The 24,926-nt window shown below is 66.8% G+C and overlaps 5 protein-coding genes across 8 annotated transcripts; 2 read left to right on the top strand and 3 right to left on the bottom strand.

The window, feature by feature from the left end:
- Positions 1–63: 63 nt before the first annotated feature.
- Positions 64–2,655, bottom strand: ABHD11 (abhydrolase domain containing 11). 3 transcript variants are annotated; one of them, XM_082493055.1, is made up of 5 exons: positions 2,637–2,655; positions 1,889–2,062; positions 1,319–1,489; positions 868–1,049; positions 64–580 (listed from the first exon to the last, which is right to left on the bottom strand). In XM_082493055.1, exons 2-5 carry the CDS (start codon positions 2,009–2,011, stop codon positions 442–444), a joined length of 615 nt encoding a protein of 204 aa, XP_082349181.1. In that variant the 5' UTR covers positions 2,012–2,062; positions 2,637–2,655; the 3' UTR covers positions 64–441. The 3 variants fall into 3 exon arrangements, with proteins under 3 accessions (XP_082349181.1, XP_082349180.1, XP_082349179.1); XM_082493054.1 differs by lacking the exon at positions 2,637–2,655 and adding an exon at positions 2,163–2,271; XM_082493053.1 differs by lacking the exon at positions 2,637–2,655 and adding an exon at positions 2,163–2,247 and having other exon boundaries at positions 1,889–2,066.
- Positions 2,656–3,800: 1,145 nt separating this feature from the next.
- On the bottom strand, positions 3,801–4,445 carry CLDN3 (claudin 3; the record flags this gene model as incomplete). The annotated part of the gene is made up of 1 exon (XM_082493076.1): positions 3,801–4,445. One exon carries the CDS (start codon positions 4,443–4,445, stop codon positions 3,801–3,803), a length of 645 nt encoding a protein of 214 aa, XP_082349202.1.
- An 8,259-nt stretch (positions 4,446–12,704) lies between these two features.
- Positions 12,705–13,334, top strand: LOC309679798 (claudin-4-like; the record flags this gene model as incomplete). The annotated part of the gene is made up of 1 exon (XM_082493205.1): positions 12,705–13,334. The coding sequence occupies one exon, from the start codon at positions 12,705–12,707 to the stop codon at positions 13,332–13,334; it is 630 nt and encodes a 209-aa protein (XP_082349331.1).
- A 3,675-nt stretch (positions 13,335–17,009) lies between these two features.
- LOC309679775 (claudin-4-like) lies at positions 17,010–17,654 on the top strand (the record flags this gene model as incomplete). The annotated part of the gene is made up of 1 exon (XM_082493168.1): positions 17,010–17,654. The coding sequence occupies one exon, from the start codon at positions 17,010–17,012 to the stop codon at positions 17,652–17,654; it is 645 nt and encodes a 214-aa protein (XP_082349294.1).
- A 558-nt stretch (positions 17,655–18,212) lies between these two features.
- On the bottom strand, positions 18,213–21,640 carry METTL27 (methyltransferase like 27; the record flags this gene model as incomplete). 2 transcript variants are annotated; one of them, XM_082493232.1, is made up of 6 exons in its annotated part: positions 18,213–19,184; positions 20,282–20,549; positions 20,925–21,017; positions 21,096–21,231; positions 21,317–21,445; positions 21,533–21,640. In XM_082493232.1, 5 exons carry the CDS (start codon positions 21,638–21,640, stop codon positions 20,311–20,313), a joined length of 705 nt encoding a protein of 234 aa, XP_082349358.1. In that variant the 3' UTR covers positions 18,213–19,184; positions 20,282–20,310. The 2 variants fall into 2 exon arrangements, with proteins under 2 accessions (XP_082349358.1, XP_082349357.1); XM_082493231.1 differs by having other exon boundaries at positions 21,317–21,640.
- Positions 21,641–24,926: the final 3,286 nt, after the last annotated feature.

Genomic DNA, 24,926 nt, shown 5'->3' on the forward strand with positions numbered 1-24,926 from the left:
CCCTTCCTGTGCCCGCCACCGCCTTCCCTGTCCTCCACGGCTACATCCAAACCATTTTCTGCCTTGGCATGGATTCAGCTTTATTGCATGTTCTGCAAAGTCACACCCAGATCCACAACCAGGTGGTCTGGCAGCAGGAAAACGAGACGGCTCTCCTGTCCCCTCCCAGAGACACTCCAGCGCAGGCAGGCCAGACTGCGCAGGAAGGGTAGTGTCCTGAGCCAGTGCCACCCGCCGTCCCTGCGTGGAGAGCTCAGCGGGATGGAGGTGCCTCTCTGCTCCGGCTCCAGGAGACCCGGGATGGGAGAAGGCCTTGCAGGCAGGATTGGACTGCAAAGTGGGCAGCCGGTCCAGGCCAAGCCCTTTCTCACAGAGCCCCATGTCACTGCCCGGAGCTCCTCAGGTCCCACGCGGTGCTTGCAGAAACCCTGGTCCCCAGTGCTATGGTGGTGGCAGGAAATTGAGGACAGCAGTGATGAATTCTTCAAATTTATCCTGATGGACTATGTGGCCTGCACCTTCGATGTGCTGGATGTCTGCCTTGGGGAAGAGGCGCTGGATCTCCGGGTAGTGCTTGGAGCTGCAGGACAAGGGAAGGCGCCACGGGGAAGCGTGGTCAAAGGGCCATCCAGGTGCCTTCCCTCACCCTCCCCAGCTCTGACCACGTCCCCTTCCTGGCTGGGAAAGCCCAGGGCTGCCCCCAGGTTTCCCCTGGCTCCCCAGCTCGTTGGTGTCACCGGCTGCTGGAGGCACAAAGCTTGATCCCAGGACCTTCCCCATCTCAGGGGCTTCCTCCCACCCTTGGCAGCTGCAGAAGAGCACAAGGGATCAAACCACAGTCTTTGAACCACTTCTCTCCAGTCCCACCTGATATAGGGTGAGTTGGATCCTCCCAAGAAGAGTGCGGGGCCAGGATAAGGCTTGTGGAAGATGGGGAAGTTCATGATATCTGCCAAGTGGTGGGAAATAGCCTCCAGATTCACCCGCCAGCCATAGCGGCCCTCCACCTCCACCAAGTTGGTGAGAAGGAACTGTCTCAGCTGCGGGAGCTGCCACAAAAGGGGATTATACGCTCTTCAGTAAGAGCAACAAGCCCTCAAGATGTCCCAGCACCCTCCGTCCTCCTCTCCACCCGCTTCTGCCCGTCTCCCATGCTGTCACATTCCCTGTCGCCCATGCAGCCCTGGGGAGACGTCCTCCAGTGGTGACTGAGCAGGGGTGAAAGAGTCCCGCTGGGACTGTGGCCCTAAAGCCCCATGCTCTGGTCCTGGGGACAGGCTGGGAGGGAAAACCCCATCCGAGGAGCGGGATTTCCTACCTGGACCACCGGACGCAGCTGATCATCAGCCAGCTGGCGGGCTGCAGAACGGGACAGACCATCTGGGATCTTCACCGACTTCATGGCAGAGATGTAGGCGGAGAATTCGGAGACAGGTGCAGTTGAGACGGGACTAATGTCTACGGAGATGAGGCGCTCCACCAGGTCTGGCTGGGGACACAAGCAGGGCAGATAGATGCCAGCCAAGATGTCCCCAACAGGACCAGGCATGGGGCTCCGCTCCCACCCCGACTCCCTGGAGGCTTTTTGCTTCCTCCTGCCTCAGTGGAGCGCTCCACGTGAACTTCCCCGCGTTCCTATTTTCCTGTGTGTTGGCACGGGAGATCTCCACGCTCCCTTCCAATCCATGCCGGAGCATGGGCTGGTGGACAGAGACTCGCTCCTGCTCCCGGCTTGCAGCCCTCAGCGGACAGCACCCCGACCGTGACGCAAAGCCACCCCCCGCGGGGCGGTGGGCAAGGCTGGCACCGGTGAGCAGCCCCTGCAGGTGTCACCCCCCTTCCCGCTGCCTCCCGCTCCCCCCAGCCCCGCGAGCCCTGTGCCACCGACCCGCTGCAAGGCCAACGTCATGGCCGTCTTGCCCCCCATGCTGTGTCCCAGGAGGATGCACTTGGTGATGCCCAGGCGGATCAGGAGGTGCTGCACATCCAGGCTCATGGCTTCGTAGGTCATCAGTGGGCTGTGGGGGCTGCCGCCGTGGTTCCGGGCGTCCACCGTCAGCACCTGCCTGGGCAGGAGCACCCCGTCACCCCCTGTCACCGGCCACCACCCGCCCGTCACCCCCTCCCTGGGGCGCTGCGCCCCCCTCCCCCCAGGGTCTCACCTTGCCGCTGCCACCGCGCACCAGTGCCTTGGCCACCGTCTGGAAGTTGCCGTGGCTACCGAAGAGCCCGTGGAGCAGCACCAGGGGCGGCCGGTCCCCGCGACCCCCCACCTCGGCGTGGGACAGCGGCACGGCCCTGCTGGGGAGAGGGGCGCGTGGGGGCGTGGCCAAGGAGGCGGGGCGTGGCCTGGGGCGTGGCCTATGAAGGCGTGACCAGGGCTGGGGCAGAGGCAAGGCTGCCCTGCTGGCAAGGCGGGGGGCTGGGGGGCGGGGCCGCCGTCAGGGGGCGGGGCCAGCATCAGCCCCCGGCCACTGGGGGAGGGGGGTCAGGGCATGGGGGCGGGGTTAATGCGGGGGCGGGGTTAATGCGGGGGCGGGGTTAAGGCCCGGGGCGCCTGACCCCCGTTAATGGCCCCGCCGTTCGCTTCGGGACCCCTCCTGCCGCCCCCCCCCCTCGCGCGGCCGGGCCCTTACGTCACCACGCAGCGGGCGGCGGCGGCGGCGGCGGGCGGCGGGGGGGCGCGCGGCCGGCCTGGCGGGGCGGGGGCGGGGGCGCGGGGCAGCCGGCGGAGCATGATGGCGGCGGCGGCGGCGGCGGCGGCGGCGGCGGCGGGGACGCAGCGCGCGCGCGCCCGGAGGCGGCCCCGCCCCTCCCCGGTGGGCGGCGGCGAGCGCCCCCTGGCGGCGGGCGGGCTACAGCGGCGGCAAGGTGACCGCCGAGGCGGAGCAGCGCCGGGGGGGTGGGCGGGCAGGGCCGGGCTCGGCCGCCATCCCGATCCTTATCGGCGGGGAGCGGAGCGGGGCGGAGCGGGGCGGGGGGGCCCGGGGGCAGTGCGAGGCGGGCAGCCCCCGCGGCGGCCGGGCGCCGGTTGCCGCTGCTCTCCCGCTTTGTCCCTGCCCGCTGGAGCGTGGCGGGGACCGGGCCGGTGGGAGCGGCTCGGGGGGTGTGTGTGTGTGTGTGTGTGTGGCCGTTCCCCCCCCCCCCCGGCGCAGCCGGACTTTGCCCCCGGGAGCGCCGCTCCCCACGGCGGCCCCGAACGGGCAGGGGGGACACCCGGCAGGGACACCCCCCCTCCGCTCCCGGGCTGCGGCGGGAGAGCCCCGTCCCCCCACCCGGTGCGGGGGAAGGGGCGGGGGGGGGGGCGGGGGGCTGCATCCCCCCCCCCCCCTGTTGCCGGTGGGGTCCCGCCGCTCCAGAGGTCCCCGTTCCCGGTGGGATCCCGCCCCCCCATCCCCCAAGGACACTCGGTGTACCAAAACAGGACACGTTTATTGACAAATGTAACCGGTACAGACCACGCGTAACAGGGACAGACGGTGCCCGGCCGGTGGCGGGGGGGGGGACACACATACCGGAGGGGGGGGGGGGGCACCGTCCCCATCCCCATCCCCATCCCCGTCCCGTCCCACCGGCGCGGGCAGGGCCCCGCCGGGCCCCGTTTCTCCCGCCGACCCGAAACCGCCTCGTGTTTAACCGAAACCGTCTCTATTTACACAGCCCGGCCCTGACCCCGCCGCCCGCCCGCCCCTCCGCCGCGCCCCCCCCCCCCCCCCCCTTCTCCTCCGCCATTCCCCCACCGGCCCCGCTCCCCGCGGGGGGGGGGGGGTGTGGGTGGGTGGGGGGGTCCCGGGGGTCGCTCAGACATAGTTCCTCTTGTCGTAGCTGGTGACGGCGGAGCGCGGGGCGGAATAGGCCACCTTGCCGGCGGGGTACCTGTCGTCCTTGGGGGGGCAGGAGCAGCAGAGGAGGGCCCCCCCCAGCAGCAGGAGCGCGGAGGCCGCCCAACCCACGTAGAGCGAGGTGCCCAGCTCCCGCTTCTGCGCGTCCAGCACCAACGGGTTGTAGAAATCCCGGATGATGGTGTTGGCCGACCAGGAGACGGGGATGAGCGTCATGACGCCGGAGAGGAGGAAGATGACGCCGGAGACGATGGTGATCTTGGCTTTGGTGCTCTCGTCCTCCACGCAGCGGGTGCACTGGGCGCCGACGATGGCCACCATTAAACCCAGGACGGCCAAGACGATGGCCACCACCAGGAGGGCGCGGGCGGCTTGCAGGTCCTGCGGCAGGGCCAGCATGGAGTCGTAGACCTTGCACTGCATCTGCCCCGTGCTCTGCACCACGCAGTTCATCCACAGCCCTTCCCAGATGATCTGCGCCGTCACGATGTTGTTGCCGATGAAGGCCGTCACCCGCCACATGGGCAAAGCGCAACAGATGATGCTGCACAACCAACCCAGCACCGACAAGGCCACCCCGCCGATCTCCAACCCCATCGACATGGTTGACCCGCTTCGCTTGCCGCGCTCCGGGCGATGGCGGAGAAGAACCCGAGGACCGAAACCGTCGCCGTCACCCTTCGCCGCTCGCAGCCCTTGGGGGATCAGCTTACACCTGGGTGCACCTGCGCTTATAAGGGCTGGCGGGGCCGGCTCCAGCGCCCGCCCGGGGTGGGGTTTCGCTGCCGGACGCTCCTCTCCGTCACCGTCACCATCACCCGCGTCCCACACCCTCCCCTTTGTTTGCAGAGATGGCGCCGGGTTACCGGAGAAGGGCGGGAGGGGGAGAAACGCCACCTGCCACCGTCATCCCCTTAGTTTCAGGGTGATGGAGACGAGGAAGCGCGGCCGCCGCGCTCCTTCGGACCCACCGAACCCCCCCCCCCCTCTCCCCAACTTCGGGACTTGGAGATCCCTCGGCGTCGTTATTCCACCCCCCCCCCTCTCCCCGGCCCCGGTGGCGGGTCAGAGTTTGGTTTATTTCTGGAACGTCTTATCAGGGCTCACGTTTAACCGGGGTTTGGCGAACCTTTGCCGGGCACCTTTGCATCGCCGGGCAAAGTGCAACCCCTTCGCCGTACCGGGGATGCTTCTTGCGCCGATTCCATCATCCCAAGGGATTCATAGGTGCTCCCGGTCCGGTGGGGTGGGAGCAAGAGGGGGCCCGGCCGAAATCCCGTCTCTGACTGGAGCAGCCCTACGGCACCCTGAACCCCCACAACCAAACGGGGTCAGCCTCTGCCACCCCACGGCACCCCGAAACCCGTCGTCCTGCTGGGGCGGCTGTTGTCACCCCGTTGTCACCCCGTAAGCCATCCCTGGTTGGCCTCCGGCCCCTTGCAGCGCCCTGTGGCACCTCCACCACCCTGTGACACCCCGATACCCCGTATCCATCCGGGTGGACCTCATGGCCACCCCATGGCACCCCAAAACACCCTTTGTCTGCCCAGGTGGGCTTCTGTCACCTCTGTGGCACCCCAAACCCCCCTGTGTCCATCTGGGTAGGCTTCTGCCACCCCATGGCACCCCTAAACTCTCTGTATCCATCCAGGTGGACTTCAGCCACCCCATGGCACCCCAAAACCACCCTTTATCTGCTCAGGTGGGCTTCTGTCACCTCTATGGCACCCCAAAACCCCCTGTGTCCATCTGGGTAGGCTTCTGCCACCCCATGGCACCCCTAAACTCTGTATCTGGCCAGGTGGGTTTCTGCTGTCACCCCATGGCACCCCAAAACACCCTGTATCCATCCAGGTGGGCTGCTGTCACCTTGTGGCACCCCAAAACCCTCTGTGTCACCCCAAAACCTCCTGTGTCCATCTGGGTGGGCATCTGCCACCCCATGGCACCCCGATATCCTCTGTATCTGGCCAGGTGGGCTTCTATCACCCCATGGCACCCCAAAACACCCTGTATCAATCCAGGTGGACTTCTGCCACCCCACGGCACCCCAAAAACCCCCTGTATACATCCAGGTGGGCTGCTGTCACCCTGTGGCACCCCAAAACCCCTTGTGTCCATCTGGGTGGGCTTCTCCCACCCCATGGCACCCCGATATCCTCTGTATCTGGCCAGGTGGGCTTCTATCACCCCATGGCACCCCAAAACATGTGTATGTGGCCAGGTGAACTTCTGCCACCCCACGGCACCCCAATAACACCCTGTATCCATCCAGGTGGGCTTCTGTCACCCCTGTGGCACCCCAAAACCCCTTGTGTCCATCTGGGTGGGCTTCTGCCACCCCATGGCACCCCAAAACACGTGTATGTGGCCAGGTGAACTTCTGCCACCCCACAGCACCCCAAAAACACCCTGTATCCATCCAGGTGGACTTCAGCCACCCCACAGCACCCCAAAAACACCCTGTATCCATCTAGGTGGTCTTCTGTCACCCTTGTGGCACCCCAAAACCCCCTGTATCCATCCAGGTGGACTTCAGCCACCCCATGGCACCCTGATATCCTCCGTATCAGGCCAGGTGGGCTTCTATCACCCCATGGCACCCCAAAACGCCCTGTATCCATCTGAGTGGGCTGCTGTCACCCCATGGCACCCAAAACACCCTGTATCCATCCAGGTGGACTTCTGCCACCCCATGGCACCCCTAAACCCCCCGTATCCACCTGGGTGGGCTTCTGCCACCCCACTGTACCCTGATCACTCCGTCAAGGGCACCCCAAACCCCCTCCAGCTGGTCAAATTGGTGGCTGCGATGGTGCCCGGGGGTGACCCCGTACGTGCTGCCGGGGGGGAGGGGAGCCCATGCAGGCAGCACCCCAGGGCCTTGTGCCCCTGTGGCTGGGGGGTGCTGGGGGGTCGCGGCCCCCGGGGACCCCTCAGGGTGCCCATGGTGCCCGTGCTGCCGGCGGGTGCCGGTGGGTGCCGGCAGCGCGCAGCTCGGGCAGGGCTGTGCCGGCACCCCGGGGTGTGGGTGCGCACAGGCGCACACACACACACACACACAAACTCACACCCCCTCTGCTGGCAGGGACACCTGGACACGCAGACAGACAGACAGACACACACACACACACAGAGGCACAGACAGGCGGAGGCCAACAGGCGCACGACGGCGATACGGGTGCACACACGTGCACCCCACGGCGCACCCACGGCTGCACAGACACAGGGGGCTGCAGGAGCCGTGGGGCAGGGGGGGGTACCCTGGGCAGGGGGGACACCGCAGGTAGGGGTGTGGGGCTGGGGGGTACCCCATGCAGATGTGTGGGGCAATGGGGATACCCCTGGGCAGTGGTGTGGGGCAGGGAGACACTCCAGGTAGGGCTGTGGGGCAATGGGGATACCCCATGCAGATGTGTGGGGTAATGGGGATACCCCATGCAGCGGTGTGGGGCAGGGGGGTATACCCCTGGGCAGTGGTGTGGGGCAGGGGGACACTCCAGGTAGGGCTGTGGGGCAATGGGGATACCCCAGATAGTGATGTGGGGGGCAGGGGGCTACCCCTTGCAGGTGTGTGGGGCAATGGGGATACCCCATGGCAGGGATGTGGGGCAGGGGGACACACCTCATGCAGGGGTGTGGGGCAGGAGGACGCTCCAGGTGGGGCAGTGGGGATACCTCAGGCAGGGGTGTGGGGCAGGGGGAAGGGCAGGAGTGATGCTACAGGCAGGTATGTGGGGCAAGGGGACATCCCAGGTAGGGATGTGGGGCAGGGGGGTACCCCGTGCAGGTGTGTATGGCAATGGGGATACTCCAGGCAGGGGCGTGGGGCGGGGGGGGGGGGTCACACCTGGGTAGGGGTGTGGGTTGGGGGAAGAGGGGGATACCCCAGGCAGGTATGTGGGGAAGTGGAACACCCCAGGTAGGGCTGTGGGGCAATGGGGATACCCCCGATAGTGATGTGGGGCAGGGGGGTACCCCTTGCAGGTGTGTGGGGCAATGGGGATACCCCAGACAGCGATGTGGGGCAGGGGGCAATACCTCATGCGGGTGTGTGGGGCAGGGGGACACCCCAGGTAGGGCGGTGGGGCAATGGGGATACCCTGGGTAGGGGTTTTGGGCAGGGGGAGAGGGGGACACCCCAGGCAGGGATGTGGGGCGGTGGGGATACCCCCACTGTAGGGTGGGGGCTACTGGGGCAGGGATGGGGTGAGACGGGGCAGGCGAAGCACCGCAGCCCCCGACCCTACAATCACAGCCCCACACGCCGCGTCCCCACTTTGTCATCCCAAATTGCCCAAAGTACAGGCTGCGCGCGGTGTCGTGCCGGCCCGGGGCAGCCGCCGCCGCCTGACTCACGACGGAGGAAGGGGCAAATCACCGGGGTTTCGGGGTGCCGGCCGCCACCGCGCGCTTCGGGATGCATTCTTGTGGCGAGCAAACCGGCTTGCCGGTGTTTACCGAAAGCAGCTGAGCGGGGCCGGCATCCCTGTGGGGGTCCTGGGAGCATCCCCATCCCTCCCGCTCCTGCATCCCACCACCCCGGTGAAGCCCCTCCGCTCTCCCCCCCCCCCCAGAGAAAGGACAGGGAGCATCACCCGCACGGGGACAAAGGTGGGGTGGGCACAAGGAACCACCGATGCCTGGTGACCCCCAGATGAAGTTCAGACCAAATGTCACGGGAGCATCAGCGGTTTGGTGGCCTGAGCCACGGGAAGGTCACCTGCGCTGGCGGGGAGGGGGGGAGGATGGACGGACACCCACGGCGGACATCCCCACCGCATAGCTGGCACCCCTGGGGGGGGGCAAGAAGGAGGTGACAGCAGAAACCGCCCCGGGTGCTGCATCCCTTTCACGTGCACCCAGCAGCCGACGCGGGGTTTGGGGTGTTCCCTTTCCCCCCGCGGTCTTGGGAGTGACGGCACGTTTCCTCCATCCCTCCCTCCCCCCAGGGGGGGGAACTGGGCCGGGGCGGTAAGCGCTGCCTCGGCTGCTTATATTTCAGGCGCGGGGCTGTTGGCTCTGCCCCGGCCAGGGCACACAGGCAACCCATTGTTGAAGCCCCTTCGGCGGCGGTGGCGGTGAGCAGGTAAGGCGGCTCCGAGCATCAATGGTGGCTCTGTCTACCACCGGGGTGGGGATGGAGCTGTCGGCAGCGCCGGCGCCCGGCCGGCACACGGGGGGCGGTGTTGGGGATGGGGTGGGGGGGTTACGGTCCGGCGGGACTTGGCAACTCGCCCGAGTGATGCCGGGATACCCGAAATCTCGGCGCGCCCGGGGCATCCCCAACCCCCGCCGGCTTGGGATCAGCTTCCCCGGGGCTTTGCCTCGGTGTCCCGCTTCCTCCGAGCATCGCCCGCCGTGGGGGGACGACCCCCAGGTTGCGTCACTCGCGTCCCCCTTCCCGAGCCGCGGCCGTCGTCTTCCCCCCATCCCTTTGAGAACCACCTGGGCACCACTTGGGCGTATTTCCCCCGCTCGGAGCCACTTTTTGCTCAGGGCTTTTATTTTCGGAGTGACTTCAGGCCGAAGGTCCCGTTTCTCGCCCCAGGGACCCCGCAGCTCCCGGCCGTGCTGATAAGATTATGCTTTCCCGTAGCGGATAACGACCTGACTCTGCATATTTGAGCCGGTCGGGGGTGGGGGGGGGGTTTATGTTGGGCAAGGAATTTTTTTGGGAACATTCAGTCTCCGGGCTGCCAGTAACTAATCCCCGGCCGCCGGCGGGGAGAGGCCGCCCCGCGCCGTGCCGGCGCAGCAGGAGGGTCGGTGGCTGTGCCTCCATCGGCGGATGTGAAGCCGGAGATCCCGGCGGATCACCGCTTCGCCGGCAAGTCTCGCCCGCCTTTTTTGGGACCTCGAGGTAGCCGGTGCGGCGGCGCGTTGGTGCGCGGGTGCCGGGGGATGAGGGGCTCTCGGCTCAGCGGCGCGGGGCTGAGCCGGTGCTGGGTGTGCGCGGGAGGTGGGGATGTCACCCGCGTCGCGGGTGGGGATGTCCCCGAGCGCTGTGGCGGAGGGTTTGTGCGCTCATCCCTCTCCCCGCGGGGTGTCCTCTGCCCTGAGCAAGGTCAGGGTGGCGCAGCCGCCACCGCGCACTGCTCGGCATCGCGGTGACACCGGGTTTGATGCCACCTCCCCGCCCGGGGGTGGCCTCGTTGCCCAACCGTGGGGCTGTGGCATGTCCCCATCCCGATGAGGCAGGGACAGTCAGTGCAGGGCATCCCCCGCGGTGGTCGATGTGCTGGAGGGGACCTCTGCCGTCACCGACGCCGTTAGCACGCGGTGGAGCCGGGATGGGAGCTCAGGTCCCCTCATCCTGCAAATCCCGATGGATTCGGGGCAGCGCCTCCATCGGCGGATGTGAAGCCGGAGATCCCGGCGGATCACCGCTTCGCCGGCAAGTCTCGCCCGCCTTTTTTGGGACCCGCACCCGGGCAGGTGCCGAGCGGCGAAGGCTCGGGGTAGGGTGAGCACCCCGTTTTGGGGTGGAGGAGCTCCCTACTGAGAGGGGTGGACCGTGGTCCCACCACGGCATGTCCCCGCACCGTGTCCCCTTGCAGGTGGCACTGGGACGAAGCCGGGGCCGAGGTCCCACGGGATGCCCCTGGGGGGTGGGCAGCCGGGATGGGGCTGTGGGGACAGTGTCCATGTGGCGTCGGCCCCCGAACGGCGCGTGTCGAGGTGCTCGGCGGTGCCACCGTCCCACCTGTGCTGCACCGACCTCCCCCGGCTCAGCGCTGGGGACAGGGTGATGCCCCGAGGGCCACCGGTTCTCCTCCGCTCCCCGCCGAGCCCACGTCCGTCCGTCCCGCTGGCCGGCCGTGCCGGGGACACGGGGCTGGCTGTGCCGCCGGCACTGCGCTGCTGAGGGACGCGGGGGTGTTTCTGGGTGACAGCCGCCAGTTTGAATAATATGTCACGTTCCGGCTTTAATTACAGTAATTGGGTGTCGGAGGGCCGTGCTGGCGCCTGCTGTGGCTCCGAGGGGGGGGGGGTGAGAGCGGCTCCGCGTGCGGAGGAGCCCCTGTCCCCACCTCGCTATTTGTCCCCGGCCCCGTGGCACGTCCCCACGCGCCTGCGGGGACGCGGCCCATGCCAGGAGCGCTCACAGGCGGGCGCGTGCCTCTCTCCAACCCCAAATAATTCGGTGGTTACAGCAGCCGGCTGGCAGGTGAAAGCCACGCTCAGCCTCAGGCGGAGTCCGGCCCCGGCGGGGATGCTCCGGAGCTCTGCAGATTAAAGGGAACCCATGACCGCAACTCTCCAGCCCCCGGGGTGGGCACGCCGGTATGCCAGCAATGTGGCCGGCCGCCTGGGCCGGCACAGGTCAGGCACACAGGACCCCGGCTCGTCCCCGCGGCTCAGCCTCGGCAGCGAGGTCCGAGTCCCCGAGTGCCCGGGCTCTGTCCTGCCCGCTCCCGCCGCGCCGGGCACCGGCACCCCCAGCCCAGGCGCCGTCGGCATCCTCATGGCACCGCGGTGTTCCGACCGCCCGGCTCGTCCCGCCGCGTTAGAGCGCGATGGCCGGGGACGTCCCGGTGTGGGCAGCGGCAGCTCCAGTGCCCGTAGCGCCGAACGACCAGCACAAGCGGTTGGATCACACCGGTAACCCCGGTGCTCGGAAAAACCAAGATTATCTCAGGTCCAGTTATCTTTTCCAGAGGCCCGGGATTAAGCAGGGGTGGGGGAACGGTGCAATGTCCATCTGTCCGTCCTTGCCGTCTGTCTGGCCTTGTGCTGCCCCTGCGCGGATGCTGGAGGGGCTTTAGAAGGAGCAGGGAGGGGATGGGGGGGGGCGCTCATGGATTAAAGGAAGAGAGGGACATCGGCATTGGTACCGGCATTGGCATTGGTACTGGCATCGGCAACGGTACCGGCACAGCCTGGCCAGCGGGTACGGCCGGTTGTGCCAAAACACTGCCAGCGCCACCCGGCCCTGCCTGCGCCCGTCACCCCCGTCCCCACCGGGACACCTCGAGGCCACCTCTGCCCCCACAGCTCCCGCACGCCCAGCCCGGCCGGCGGCACAGGCAGCGCAGGCAGCGGGATTTCGGCAGGGCTGGGACGTCGGGGCTGCCGTGTGAACGCCGGCTGGGCGGTGGAGCAGAAGGTGGGGTGGGTTTTGGGGTCTGCCCCCCCCCCCCCCCACCTCGCCCCGGGCAGCGCTGTCTCTCCTCCGTGGGGAGCCGGCAGCCGCTCCGACCGGTTTGTGGGTCTGGGCGGTGACACCTCCCGCCCGAGGCCTGATGGAGGGCTGGGAAGAGCTGGTACGGACGCCGAGGAACAAACAAGAGCCGCTTGTGTCCTGCCGGGCACGGAGCCCAGCAGCGGGGCAGGGACGCCGTGCTGCTGCCCCGGCACGGGGCCGTGGGGGGCCGGAGGCTGGAATGCTGCTGGAGCAGCCGCCCCACGAGCTGGGGGGAAACTGAGGCATGAAAGCGTGGAGGGAGCCCAGCCAGGGGATGGAGCAGGAGGTGCTGGCAGCGACGGCAGAGTCATCCCGGTGCCTGGACACCGGCTCTTCCCCTTCAGCATCCCAGGCTGAGCCCCGGTGCTGCCCTTGGCATCTCCCGCCTGCCCACGGGCAGAGATGGGACACGCTCCGGCGCCTGGGTGGCCCTATCCCGGCCCCCTGCGTCCTCCTCCGTGGGAGCAACCGGGATATTAAGTGTCATCGCTGCGGGGAGAAATGCGAGCGGAGGAATCCCGGGAAACTGGTTTTACCCCTCCGTCCGGTGCCGGCGGCAGGACGGCGGCGGTGGCGGCGGCGCTCCTCCCTCGGCGAAGGCATATAACGCCTGCCATGGTCCCGGCAGCCGGCACTGCACTGCGGGAGGAGGGCAGGGGTGCAGGCAGCGAGCGATGGCCTCCATGGGGCTGCAGGTGCTGGGCATTGCCCTCTCCGTCATCGGCTGGTTGGCCACCATCCTCTGCTGCGCCTTGCCCATGTGGCGGGAGACGGCCTTCGTCGGCAACAACATCGTGGTGGCGCAGATCATCTGGGAAGGGCTGTGGATGACCTGCGTGGTGCAGAGCACGGGGCAGATCCAGTGCAAGGTCTATGACTCCCTGCTGGCCCTGCCGCAGGACCTGCAAGCCGCCCGCGCCATGGTGGTGGTGGCCATCGTCTTGGCCGTCCTGGGCACCCTGCTCGCCGTCGCCGGCGGCAAGTGCACCAACTGCGTGGAGGACGACACCGCCAAAGCCAAGGTCATGATCCTCTCCGGCGTCATCTTCATCGTCGCCGGCGTCCTCGTCCTCATCCCCGTCTGCTGGTCGGCCAACACCATCATCCGGGATTTCTACAACCCGTTGGTCACTGAATCCCAGAAGCGGGACCTGGGCTCGTCCCTCTACGTGGGCTGGGCGGCCTCCGTGCTCCTGCTGCTGGGGGGGGGCATCCTCTGCTGCACCTGCCCCCCCCGGGGCGAGAAGCCCTACTCCGCCAAGTTCACGGCCGCTCGCTCGCTGCCAGCCAGCAACTACGTCTAGGAGCCCACCTGGACCACCTCCAGCCTCACCGGGGGGCCGGGACCTCCCGGGGCACCCCTGACCCACCGATCCCCCCCCGGCCCCCCCGGCCGGGCTGGGGGCTGGCCGGGTGCCGGGACGGTGCGAGGGAGCGCAGACAGAGCTGCCTTTGTTCGCCGGGGGATTGGAGCTGGTTCTTTAATCTCGCTTGAGACGGGGAACAGGGTGATCCTGTCCTGGCTGCCCCACGCCCCCCCCTCCGGTGGGGGTCCCGCTCCCCCCGGAACACTCAGCCGCGGCATCTTCTCCGAAACACCACCCGTTCCCCCAGCCCGGAGCATCTCCCGACTCCTGGTATCGGGGTGTGCCGCGCGGGGTGACGCAGCTCCCAGCGCTGCCGGGGACCCGTCCCGCCGGTGGCGCAGGGGAAAAACCCCCCAGGATGCATCCCTCGGGGTGGGCGGCGGTGCCGGTGGGGACAGCAAACCTGTCCCACACGGTCACGGGGACATCGGTGGCTCTGCAGACCCCCGGTAGGGTCTCGAGGGGCAGCGGGGTGGGGGGCTCTCGCCTGCCGGTACCCTGAATTTTGACTTTGACCTACTTTCGGAGCCCGGAGCGGCGGTACCCACGTGTGATTTCTCGCGGCATCTCCCCCGGGGTGGGGGCATCATTATCCCGGGAGTGGGAAGGCAGCGACCGGGCTGGGAGAACCGGTCGGGGAGGCGGGAGCGGAGCGGGACTGAGCACCCGCGCGGAGGGGAGCGACTCCCGGCCCCGACCCCGTCCCGTGGGGGGCAGCCGGCCCCGTGGCATCCCCCGAGTGGGGTGCCCGAGCTGGGGGCGGGAGGGGGTGGCTCGCGGTGTGTTGTGTGTGTGTCCCCCCCGGGCTGTGCTGCCCTCCGTCCCCCCGTCGCAGCCTTCCCACATTAAACGGCAGCTGCTCCGACCCCGCTGTGCTGCGTTTTCTTTACTTTTTTTTTTTTTTTTTTTTACTTTTACTCACTTTCTTTTACTTCGTTACTTCTTTTCTTTTTTTCTTTCTTTTTTCTCCAACACCCGCCTTGGCGGCTATTGTTGTTGTTGTTGTTGTTGTTGTCCGTGGCTCCTGTGCCACGGACCCCCATCCCCCTGAGATTCCCTCAAACCTGCTCTCCGGAGCCTCCAGTGATCCCAGTTGCCCCCTGAACCTGGCTCCAGCCCCGGCATCCCCTCCCCGGATCCCTGCTCCCAGGGGGGGGTGACAACGGCTGCCTCCATGGCACGATGCCTCGGTGGCACCAGACGCGGCGTCGGGGCTGTCCCACGCCTGTCCCGGCACGATATTCCCAGGAAGAAGGTGACAGGCGCCGGCGAGGGCGGGTCGGGGCGCGCTGGCTCCGGGGCCACCCGACAGCCCCGGCTGGGAGCACCCCGGGGCCGGCGTGGGCAACGCCGGGTGTTTTGCCTATCTCGTTTCCGGCATGGCGAGCTGTGCCGGGGCGCAGTCGCTGCTACACCGGCTTGGGAACATCCTTCCCTCCCGCCTCAGGGTGCGCAGGGACGCCGGGTGACGCCTGGTTCTGCGTGTCTCATCCGGGTCCGGGGGCTTGAGGGCTCCCAGTTGCCCTACCCATTCACGGGGAGATGGCGGAAAAGGGTCCCGCGGTGCCGGTGGCCGGGTGGAAACGTGAGCACGATGCTCCAGCGAGCGTCCCCGCCGGAATCCACAGGGCCACTACTTGTCCCTGCTGCGAGCGGGCATGTGCCCTGTTTTGTTTGTCTCTTGTGGTGAGGGTCCCACTGGCTGGGGGGGGGGGCGCTCGGGATGGCTTCCCGCCATCATCCCGGCCTCCCGGGAGGCCGGTCTCCCTTTCCCGGGGAAGAGGGACTTTATTTTTGACCCAAAGGGACTTTTACGGCCCAAGGGAGGCAAAGTCCCCGCGCTGGATATCCACGGGGATGCCGAGGGACGAAAGGTGCCGAGGGAAGGAGCGGGGACGCAGTGGGGGAGGAGAGAAACCGGAACCGTGAACGAGAGAAACAAACGGCGAAACCTCCCGCGAGCGCCGCGGGGTGTGCCGGGCACAGCCGATACCCCCCCCCCCCCCCCCCCCAACCCAACCGCTGCCGCTCGGGGCTCATAGAAACTCGGCTGCTCCCGGCGAGCACCCACGGGCACACTCTGCCCCGTGGCGCTACGGAGGCTCTGCTCCGCGCGGGGCTGAGCCGCCACGTGGGCTGAGCCCCCGGGGCCACGGTGGGCCACGCGTGACCACGTCGGAGCACACCAGCGTGTGTGTCCCCCCCCCGTACCGGCCACCCCTCTTACAGGGGTGATGCCAGGCGCGGAGCCCGCTGCTCGGCGCTGCTCCCAGTGCGAAGGAAGAGCGGGTATCGCTGAAAGCGCTGAGCGCCGCGGGCGGGGTGGGAGGAAGACCTGAGCTCTGACCCATTTCCAGCGCCCCGGAGAGGAAATCCCGGGTCCAAAGGGCGCTGCAGCGCGGCCGTCGAGGCCAAAGCTAAACCTGCCCTTGACCGGGGAGCAGCCGGTGCTGCGGGGAGGGCAGGGGGCTGCCTGGCCGGCCCGTGGCCCCCCCCACCCCCCCCCCCCCGGCACCACGTCTGGCGGCCGAAGAGGCTGAAGCAGCGGAGCAGGGGCATGGGGTGGGCGCTGCGGGGCGGCCGCCAGGGCAGGACGTGGGGTGAGCGCGGGGTGGGGGGTTGTCTGCGCGCTGCGGAGCGTGCCGGGATGGGCACAGCCAACCCCTCGGCTTGCGCCCCGAAAGTCGCCCCCCCCCCCCCCTCCCCCGGCCCGGCTGGGGAGGGGTAATGGCAGAGGATTGCCCCGTGCCGGGGGGATGTTGTAGGGGGAAACGCGACACGTGGGGGCTGCTGCACCTCGGCCTCCTGGGGACCTGGGTGCTCAGAGCCACACACGTCCCCATGCCATCCCGCAGCAATGCTCCATGTCACACGTGTCCCCATGCTGTCCTGCAGCAGTGCCCCATGTCACAGGTGTCCCCATACTGTCCTGCAGCCATACCACATCACACATGTCCCCATGCCATCCTGCAGCAATGCCCCATGCCATGTGTCCCCATGCTGTCCTGTAGCAATGCTCCATGTCACACGTGTCCCCATGCCATTCTGCAGCAATGCCCCATGTCACACATGTCCCCATGCCATCCTGCAGCCATACCACGTCACACATGTCTCCATGCCATCCTGCAGCAATGCCCCATGTCACACATGTCCCAATGCTGTCCTGCAGCAATGCTCCATGTCACACATGTCCCCATGCCATCCTGCAGCAACGCCCCATGCCATGTGTCCCCATGCTGTCCTGTAGCAATGCCCCATGCCACACGTGTCCCCATGCTGTCCTGTAGCAATGCCCCATGCCACACGTGTCCCCATGCCATTCTGCAGCAATGCCCCATGTCACGCATGTCCCCATGCCATCCTGCAGCAATACCACGTCACACGTGTCCCCATACTGTCCTGCAGCAATACCGCATGGCACATGTGTCCCCATGCCATCCTGCAGCAATGCCCCATGCCACACGTGTCCCCATGCTTGTCTGCAACTGTTCCCACCCTGCTGGGGAACAGGACACATGGAGCATGAAGGTCGTGCTCTTCAGAGAGCTCCCCCCCCCCCCGGCCGGGGACCACGTTGGTGACGGCTGTGCCCTGTCCCCGCAGGTGCTGTCAATGGCGACGATGACGATGCAGCTGGGCGGGCTGACGCTGGCCGTGCTGGGCTGGCTGGGCTCCATCCTCACCTGCGCGCTGCCCATGTGGAAGGTGACGGCCTTCATCGGCTCCAACATCGTGGTGGCCCAGGTCTTCTGGGAAGGGCTGTGGATGAACTGCGTGTACGAGAGCACGGGGCAGATGCAGTGTAAGGTCTACGACTCCCTGCTGGAGCTCACCTCCGACCTGCAAGCGGCTCGCGCCTTGGTGATCACCTCCATCTTCGTGGCCTTCATCGCCTTCCTCACCGCCGTCTCGGGTGCGGACTGCACCCGCTGTGTAGATGACAAAAGCACCAAGACCAGGATCTCCGTCGTGGCAGGTGCCATCTTTGTCCTGGCCAGCATCATGCTGCTCATCCCCGTCTCCTGGTCCGCCAACACCATCGTCAGCAACTTCTACAACCCCATGGTGCCCGAGGCCCTCAAGAGAGAGCTGGGGGCCGCCCTCTACATCGGCTGGGCCTCCAGTGCCCTCCAGCTTTTTGGTGGGGGCATCCTGTGCTGCTCGGGACCCCCGTCCCAGCAGGACCCCTACCCCAAGAAGTACAGAGCCGTGAAGAGCTGCAGCCCGATGGACTACCCCATGAGAGACTACGTGTGAGCCCCCGCACCGGCGCACCCAGCCCAAGGGAGAGCATCGCCGTCCCCGTCCTGCCACCACGTGCCACCCCCGCTCCCTGCCCACGCGCTGCCTCCTCCTGCCCATCCCCACGCTGCCTGCATCCCCAGCACGGTCCTTCCCCGGTGCGCTGGGGCCGCGCTCCCCATGGACTATAAACATCTTGGTGCCACCGAGGCTCCCTGGGCTCATTTCGAAGCGGCGCGGTGGGGGGGGGGGGGGGGGAGGATGGTGACGTCCCATGGGTGTCACACCCTGCCAGGCTGCTGTCCCCACCAGGACGCAGCAGCGGTCAGCCAGGGCGCCCCCCACGCATCCCCCAGCAGGGAAACTGAGGCAGGGAGAAGGCGCTGAGGGCCAAGAGGGGTATGGGGAAGGGGGGGGGGGGGGGTGGACACCGGGCTCCCAGAGCTCGGTCCTTTGAGCCCCCAGGGGCTGGGAGGGGACCCAAGAGAAAGGCCAAATTGCCCCCTGGCTCCTGGCCACCCTGCCCTGCCCGTGGTCCCCACCGCCCCGGGAACACCACACAGCAGGCAGCGGAGGCAGCGGGTTTATTCAACAGCCGCGTGCGGGGACGGGGACAGCCATGACCCCCGGCTGCCCAGGGGACAGTGCTGGGGACAAACAGGGGGAGAGGGGAGCAGGGACCCCAAGACCTGGGGAGGCAATGCGGAAGGGTGACAAGAGCCACGGGGAGGGGGAGTGTGGGAGATGTGGGGTGGCCTGGGTGGGCGGCGGGGACAAGACACAGCCATCGCCTCCCGCCGGGGACGAGTGGCGGAGGGGAAGAGGGACATGGGGGTGGTGGTTGACCGCCAGCTGAACACGAGCCAGCAGTGTGCCCAGGTGGCCAAGAAGGCCAGTGGCATCCTGGCCTGTGTCAGGAACAGCGTGGCCAGCAGGATGAGGGCAGTGATTGTCCCCCTGTACTGGGCACTGGTGAGGCCCCACCTCGAGTGCTGTGTTCAGTTTTGGGCCCCTCATGACAAGACAGACATTGAGGTGCTGGAGCGTGTCCAGAGAAGGGCAACGGAGCTGGTGAGGGGTCTGGAGGACACATCTGATGAGGAGCAGCTGAAGGAACTGGGGGTGTTGAAGCTGGAGAAAAGGAGGCTGAGGGGAGACCTTCTCGCTCTCTACAGCTCCCTGAAACGAGGGGGCAGAGAGGTGGGAGCTGACCTCTTCCCCGAAGGAACAGGTGATAGAACAAGAGGAAACAGCTCCAAGTTGCACCGGGGGAAGTTTAGATTGGATATTAGGTAGAATTTCTTTACTGGAAGGGCCATCGGGCATTGGAACGCGTTACCCAGGGCAGTGGTGGAGTCCCCATCCCTGGAGGTATTTAAGGGTGGTGTAGATACAGTGCTCAGGGACATGGTTTAGTGGTGGGCTTGGCAGTGTTGGGTTGATGATTGGACTAGATGGTCTTACAGGTCTTTTCCAATCTCGGAGATTCTGGAAGGAAGTAACTGGTTCCCCAGGGCCATGGGAACGGGACGAGCAGGAACAGGTCTGGAGGACGAGAAGAGGAAAAAAGGAAATATCCCAGCAAGAGATTTGGGTAAAAGACTTCCCAAGGGAGCTGTGGAGGAGGAGGGGAGGAGGCAGCATGGCGCAGGGCTCGGGGAACAGGCTGGGCAGGTGACACCAGGCGGCTCCTGGGTGGGGAGCTCCTGAAGTCCCTTCCAGCCTCATTTCCCACCCAGACCAGTAACTACAAAGCTGTAGGAAAATGAGACTTAAGCAGCTGGTGTGGGATGAAAGGCCAGCGGGGTACTCGGAAAGCTTCTCCGGCTGGGAGTCATGTTGGCACAGCTGCTCCTGGTTTGGATGCGGAGGTCTCCTGCACCTCCGGGTGTGCTAGGTTAACTCCTGGGGAGGATGGGGGACCGCAGGATGTGGCAATGGGGACCCACCTCCAACAGCCCCCCAGTAAAGACCACGGGGGTCTGGGGTGGAGATGATGAAGATGGATCTAGATTTTGACCATGGCCATGTGGGAGGGCCCTTGGGGAGGACAAAGAGGGGGGACCGCAGGCCATGGTGAATGGGACCCACCTCCAATGGTCCCCAGGTAAAGACCACGGGGATCTGGGGTGGGAAAGATGAAGATCAGTCTAGATTTTTACGTGGGCATGTGGGCACGCTCCTGGGGATGATGAGGATGGGGACCATAGGATGTGGCGATGGGGACCCACCTCCAACGGTCCCCAGGTAAAGATCACAGGGGTCTGGGGTGGGGAAGATGAAGAAGGATCCGGGTTTTGACTGAGGGCTGAGGTGGGCACAGTGGGGAGAAGACAACCCAGAGAGGAGATGGCTGTGAAGGGCCAGGTGGGTCACGACGAGGATCGAGGTGTCGGGGACGGTACCCGAATGTCACAGCTAATGGTGGTGCCCAGGAGACCCCGGTGAAACCAGGAGATCCTCCCCACGCTGAGGACCAGGCAATGCCCCCACAGCCCAGGCCTTGAGGGGGAAAGAGCCGGGGAAGGGAGCGGAGATGTTTTGGCTCTGGACACCCCCCATGACCCTCATCGCTCCCCAGCAACCACCCTGCTCCGGGACGGGGTCACTGGGTTGGGTTTTACAAGGTGCCAAGAGCTCACCCCCTTCCTCCTCAGGGCCACCTGGGCTCTCAGCCCTCCTCGACGGTGGGGACGGGGCATTTCTGATAGACGTAGACCACCCCGGAGATGTAGCCGGTGCCCTGGGCGCTCTCCTCCTCGGAGGTGGCCCTCTCCCAGCGCTCCACCTCCTGGGCCAGCACCTTCTGCCAGGCTCCCTGCCTCTCCAGCCGCTCCAGCGCTACCTCCAGCTCCGCCTTGTACCGCAGGTTGGAGGGGTTGCTCCTGGTCGTCAGGCACAGGAAACCTCCTGCTGGGAGAGGAGACCGGTGACGCCAACGCTGGGTGTCCCCCCCCGCTGGCGGTGGCATCCCCTCGGAAAGGAAGGGGAGCAAGGGGAGGCAGGGAGACCCTGCCAGGAGTCAGCTGGCAGGCCGGCGGGCAGGGGACAGGCAGGAGGTCACGCCTGAGCACCGTCTGTCATGCCTCAGGAGTGCCACCATCACCTCCTGCTGCGTCCCCATGCCAGGGACCACCGCACGTCCCTGCCGGTACCCGGCAGCAGGGATGAGGCCACGTCCCGGTTGTGCCACGGAGCCGGCACCCAGCCACCGGCACTCGGCCTCCCCGTCCGGCCACCCCGGGGGTCCTGGCGGGGAGGGGACAGCGGGGGACACCCCCTCACCCGGTTTGGTGACGCGCAGCAGCTCCGGCAGGACCGTGCTCGGCACCTGCCCCTCGCCCAGGGCCCCCACCACCGTCACGGCGTCGTAGTGCTCTGCGGGGACACGTGTGGTGTCACCGAGGGGGTCACTCCGGGGCGGACCCCCCCCCCCCCCCGGTGCCGGCCCGTTACCTGCGGGCGCGGGCAGCGGCTCCCGGCCCAGGATGCACTGCCGCAGCTGCCGGTAGAGCCCGGTGCTCCGCGCCCGTTCCAGCATCCCCGCGCTGCCGTCCACGCCGTGCAGGAGGCGGAACCCGCGGCGGTGGAGCTGCGGGGACAGAAGGACAGAGGGACACACGGCACCGTTAGCTCCCTCCGCCCCCCGCCCCGCCCCGCCCCGTCCCGTCCGGTACCTCCCGCGCTACGAGCCCGGTGCCACAGGCCACGTCGAGCAGCCGCGCCTCGGCGGGCGGCGCGGGGAAAGCGAAGGCGAGCGAAGCGGCGGCCAGGTGCGGTGCCCGGTACTCCAACGCCGCCACATCCTGCGGGGACAACGACGGGTCAGCGGCAGCGGGGAGCGGCCCCGGTACTCCCCGGTTCCCCCGGTGGTCCGCCCCCGGCCTCTGTACCTGCTCGTAGCGGGCGGCCCAGCCGTCGTACTGCCGCAGGCGCTCGGACAGCGCCGCGCCGCCGTGCACCGCCGCCACCCGCTCCCGCACACCCGCCGCCAGCCGCATCCCGCGCCGGGCCGCCCCGGACACGCCCCCCAGCGCCCCCATTGGCTCCGCCGCCCCGCCCCGGACACGCCCCCAGCGCACTATTGGCTCCGTGTGACCGCCCCGGACACGCCCTCCCACGCGTCCCATTGGATCCGTGCGCCCGCCCCGGATACGCCCCCAGCGTCCCATTGGTCGCTGGACCCGCGCCGCCACCGCCTCCGTCACGCTCCGTTAGGGTGAACGGGGAGCCGGGCGCGACCAAGTGCGCCGGAGGGAGGGGGGTGTGTGGGAAGGACCAAGTGGGCCGGGTGTGACCAAGTGCCCCGGAGGGGTGTCCAGGAGCCCTGGGGGTGGCACCCCGTGCCCCGAGGGGTGACCAAGTGCCCCGGGGGTTGACCAAGTGTCCTTGGGGGGGTGACACCAAGTGCCTCAAGTGGGTGGCACCCGTGCCTTAAGGGTGACCAAGTGTCCTTGGGGGGGTGACACCAAGTGCCAGGGGAAGACGACATCAAGTGTCCTGGGGATGGTGACACCAAGTGCCCTGGGAGAGCTGTTACCAAGTGTCCAGGGGCCACCGCTCTCTCCCTGCAGTGTCCCCAGGCCCTGTCCCACCATGCTGCTGCTGAAGATCTGCTCTGGCCCTGGCACGGGTCAGGCACTGCCTTCTTGCTCCTTCACGTCACCCGTGCACGGTGACTCTGCTCCTTGGACAGGTCACCTCCTGCCCTGCCACTTGTCCCAACCTCTCATGCTGCGCTGTCACCTCCACACCTGCATCTGCATCTTCTTCTGCCGCTTGGACCCACCACCCAGTGGTGAGCAAGTGGTGACCACGGTCCTCTGCCACCACCTGAACCCATCCTGTCCCACCACGTGTAATGGTGCCATCCTAACGCTGAGCATCTCTCCCAGCCCCTGGGGAAGAGGGTACCCACCACTGGGGCAGGTCCTTCATGTCCTGACATGTCCACCCATCTCCAGCTGCCTGACCACTCCCAACCACTGCCCATGGACAAGGTGTGTAGCAGTAGGCAGAGCCTGGGGACAGAGGACAGGAGTGTGGACCCTCGGGGCTGGGAAGGAGGTAGAACATCTTGGCCATATCAAGTTTGGGTTTTGCTCATGGGAAGCAAGACAAGAAACGTCACTGAGTGCCAACACGATGCACAAGGAGGTGGTGAGATACCTTCTCCCTTGACCCAGGTGCCCAGCATTTGTAATGTACCATACCCAGCTGATTAACAAGAGAAGTTCGTTAGTTCTTGGGTAGAAGGACCCCAACTAGAGGTGCTCTCTGTAGGAGGTAACATGCTGGTTGCTCCATGAGTCTCTGCTGGACCAAGCTTTGATGTTTGTAGTGGAGGATGTGGGACAAGCTCTGGCTTGTGGTACCACCCTTAACTGTTGTCACCCATCATTTAGCTTCTGGCTTTTTCCAGGAGTGAAGCAGACAAATCCCACTACTGATTAATAAAGGAAAGAAAATGAGGGTCCCCTGAAGGAGCCAGTGGCTGCCCTGAAGCCACGCTGGTGGCTTTTGTCACCTTCTGCTCAGCAGCTCGGGCCTCTGTTGTCCCAGCGTCCTCCTGGCCACCACCCTGGTGGCGGCCGCTTCGCCTCCACAGAATCACAGAATAGTTTGGGTTGGAAGGGACTTTTAAAGACCATCCAGTCCAACCCCCCTGCCATGAGCAGGGACATCTTCAACCAGATCAGGTTGCTCAGAGCCCCGTCCAACCTGACCTTGAATGTTTCCAGGGATTGGGCATCCACCACCTCTCTGGGCAACCTGGGCCAGTGCCTCACCCAACTGGACCCCCCCAACTCTCCCAGCCCGTCCTCCCAGCAGAGGGGCTCCAGCCCTCCCAGCATCTCCGGGGCCTCCTCTGGCCCCGCTCCAACAGCTCCGTGTCCTTCTGCTGTTGGGCCCCCCGAGCTGGAGGCAGCACTGCGGGGGGGTCTCCCCAGAGCAGAGCAGAGCAGAGCAGAGGGGCACAATCCCCCCTCGCCCTGCTGGCCACGCTGCGGGGGATGCAGCCCGGGATGCCGGGGGCTTTCTGGGCTGTGGGCGCACATTGCTGACTCACGGTGAGCTTCTCATCCACCAATACCCCCAAGTCCTTCTCCTCAGGGCTGCTCTCCAGCCCTCCATCCCCAGCCTCTGTTGATACCGGGGGTTGCCCCGACCCTGCACTTGGCCTTGTTGAACCTCATGAGATTCATATGGGCCCATCTCTGCAGCGTGTCCATGTCCCTCTGGGTGGCATCCAGTCCCTCAGGTGTGTCAGCCGCACCGCTCACCTTGGTGTCACCCGCAGACTTGCTGAGGATCCCACTGTCCCTGTCGCCGGTGACCCCTTGAAGGACACCACTTGTCACCGCTTGTCCATCCAGCTGCTGTGGGTCCGGCAGCCCCGTGGCGACCTGCCCACGGTCACGCGTGGGGGCTGGCTCTGCCCCTGCCCCTCGGCCGGGCAGTGCTGGCCGGGGACCTCGAGAGGGAGCCCTCCACCCGCGCTCGGCCACTGCCACCGTGGCACTGCCCCGCGCCCGCCGGGACCCCCGGTACACCCCGGCCGGCTCAGCCCCGGCCACCGCGCTGCCTCCCGCTGTCACCCCCCGGGGACATCCTCGGAGCATCCCTCGGGGGGTGGCAGAGGGGACGCGTGGGGCTGGGCAGGGGTCGGACCTACGGGAATGGGGATCGTCCCCACCCGCGCCGAGGACACGGGTGGCTTCCGAAGGGGGTCGGCAGCCCCGCCACAGCTCCTGCCACCGCACGCAGGCACTTTGTCCCCCCTGCAGCTGCCAGCACAGGTCTGACCGTGTCCCCCGAGCTCTGCACCTTCCCCGCCACTGCGGTGGCCACCGGACAGCTTTGTGGCTGGGCCTCTAATAAAGGCTTTCACACTCCCAACGTGATTTCCACCACTAATTAGAGCCTGACCTTCATTTACGAGATAAACCAGAGTCAGGGTACGCCGCCAGCATCTCCCTGCCCCGGCTCTGCCGCCCTCACTCAGCCCCTCCGGGCTGCAGCTGGGTCGCGCCATTCCCGAGCTTTGACCCGCACGGATCCAATCCCAAATTAGCTGGTGCTTTTCCAAACATCACCTTCCCGGGGCTGGCTCGCTCCGCCGCGCTGCGCACAGCTGTGCAAACAGCTTCGCTCCACACCACGGCGGCTTTGGGCTGGCTTGGACCCAGCGCCGGCGGCTGGCCGGGATTTGGACCGGACCCGGTGCCAACGTCGGAGGAGCCAGGCTGTCCCCCGAGGATGCACGGTGGGACGGTGGGGACCCCT

The sequence above is a fragment of the Vanellus vanellus genome, assembly GCF_965231255.1.
Source record: "Vanellus vanellus genome assembly, chromosome: 19".
NCBI lineage: Eukaryota > Metazoa > Chordata > Aves > Charadriiformes > Charadriidae > Vanellus > Vanellus vanellus.

Excerpts from the sequence above, each read along its gene's own strand:
- ABHD11 (XM_082493055.1), bottom strand. The coding sequence starts at position 2,011 with ATGACCTACGAAGCCATGAGCCTGGATGTGCAGCACCTCCTGATCCGC. Across the intron at positions 1,050-1,318 it reads AGCTGCGTCCGGTGGTCCAG|CTCCCGCAGCTGAGACAGTT; the intron begins GTAGGAAATCCC and ends CTTTTGTGGCAG. Across the intron at positions 581-867 it reads TCCAACTCACCCTATATCAG|CTCCAAGCACTACCCGGAGA; the intron begins GTGGGACTGGAG and ends CTTGTCCTGCAG.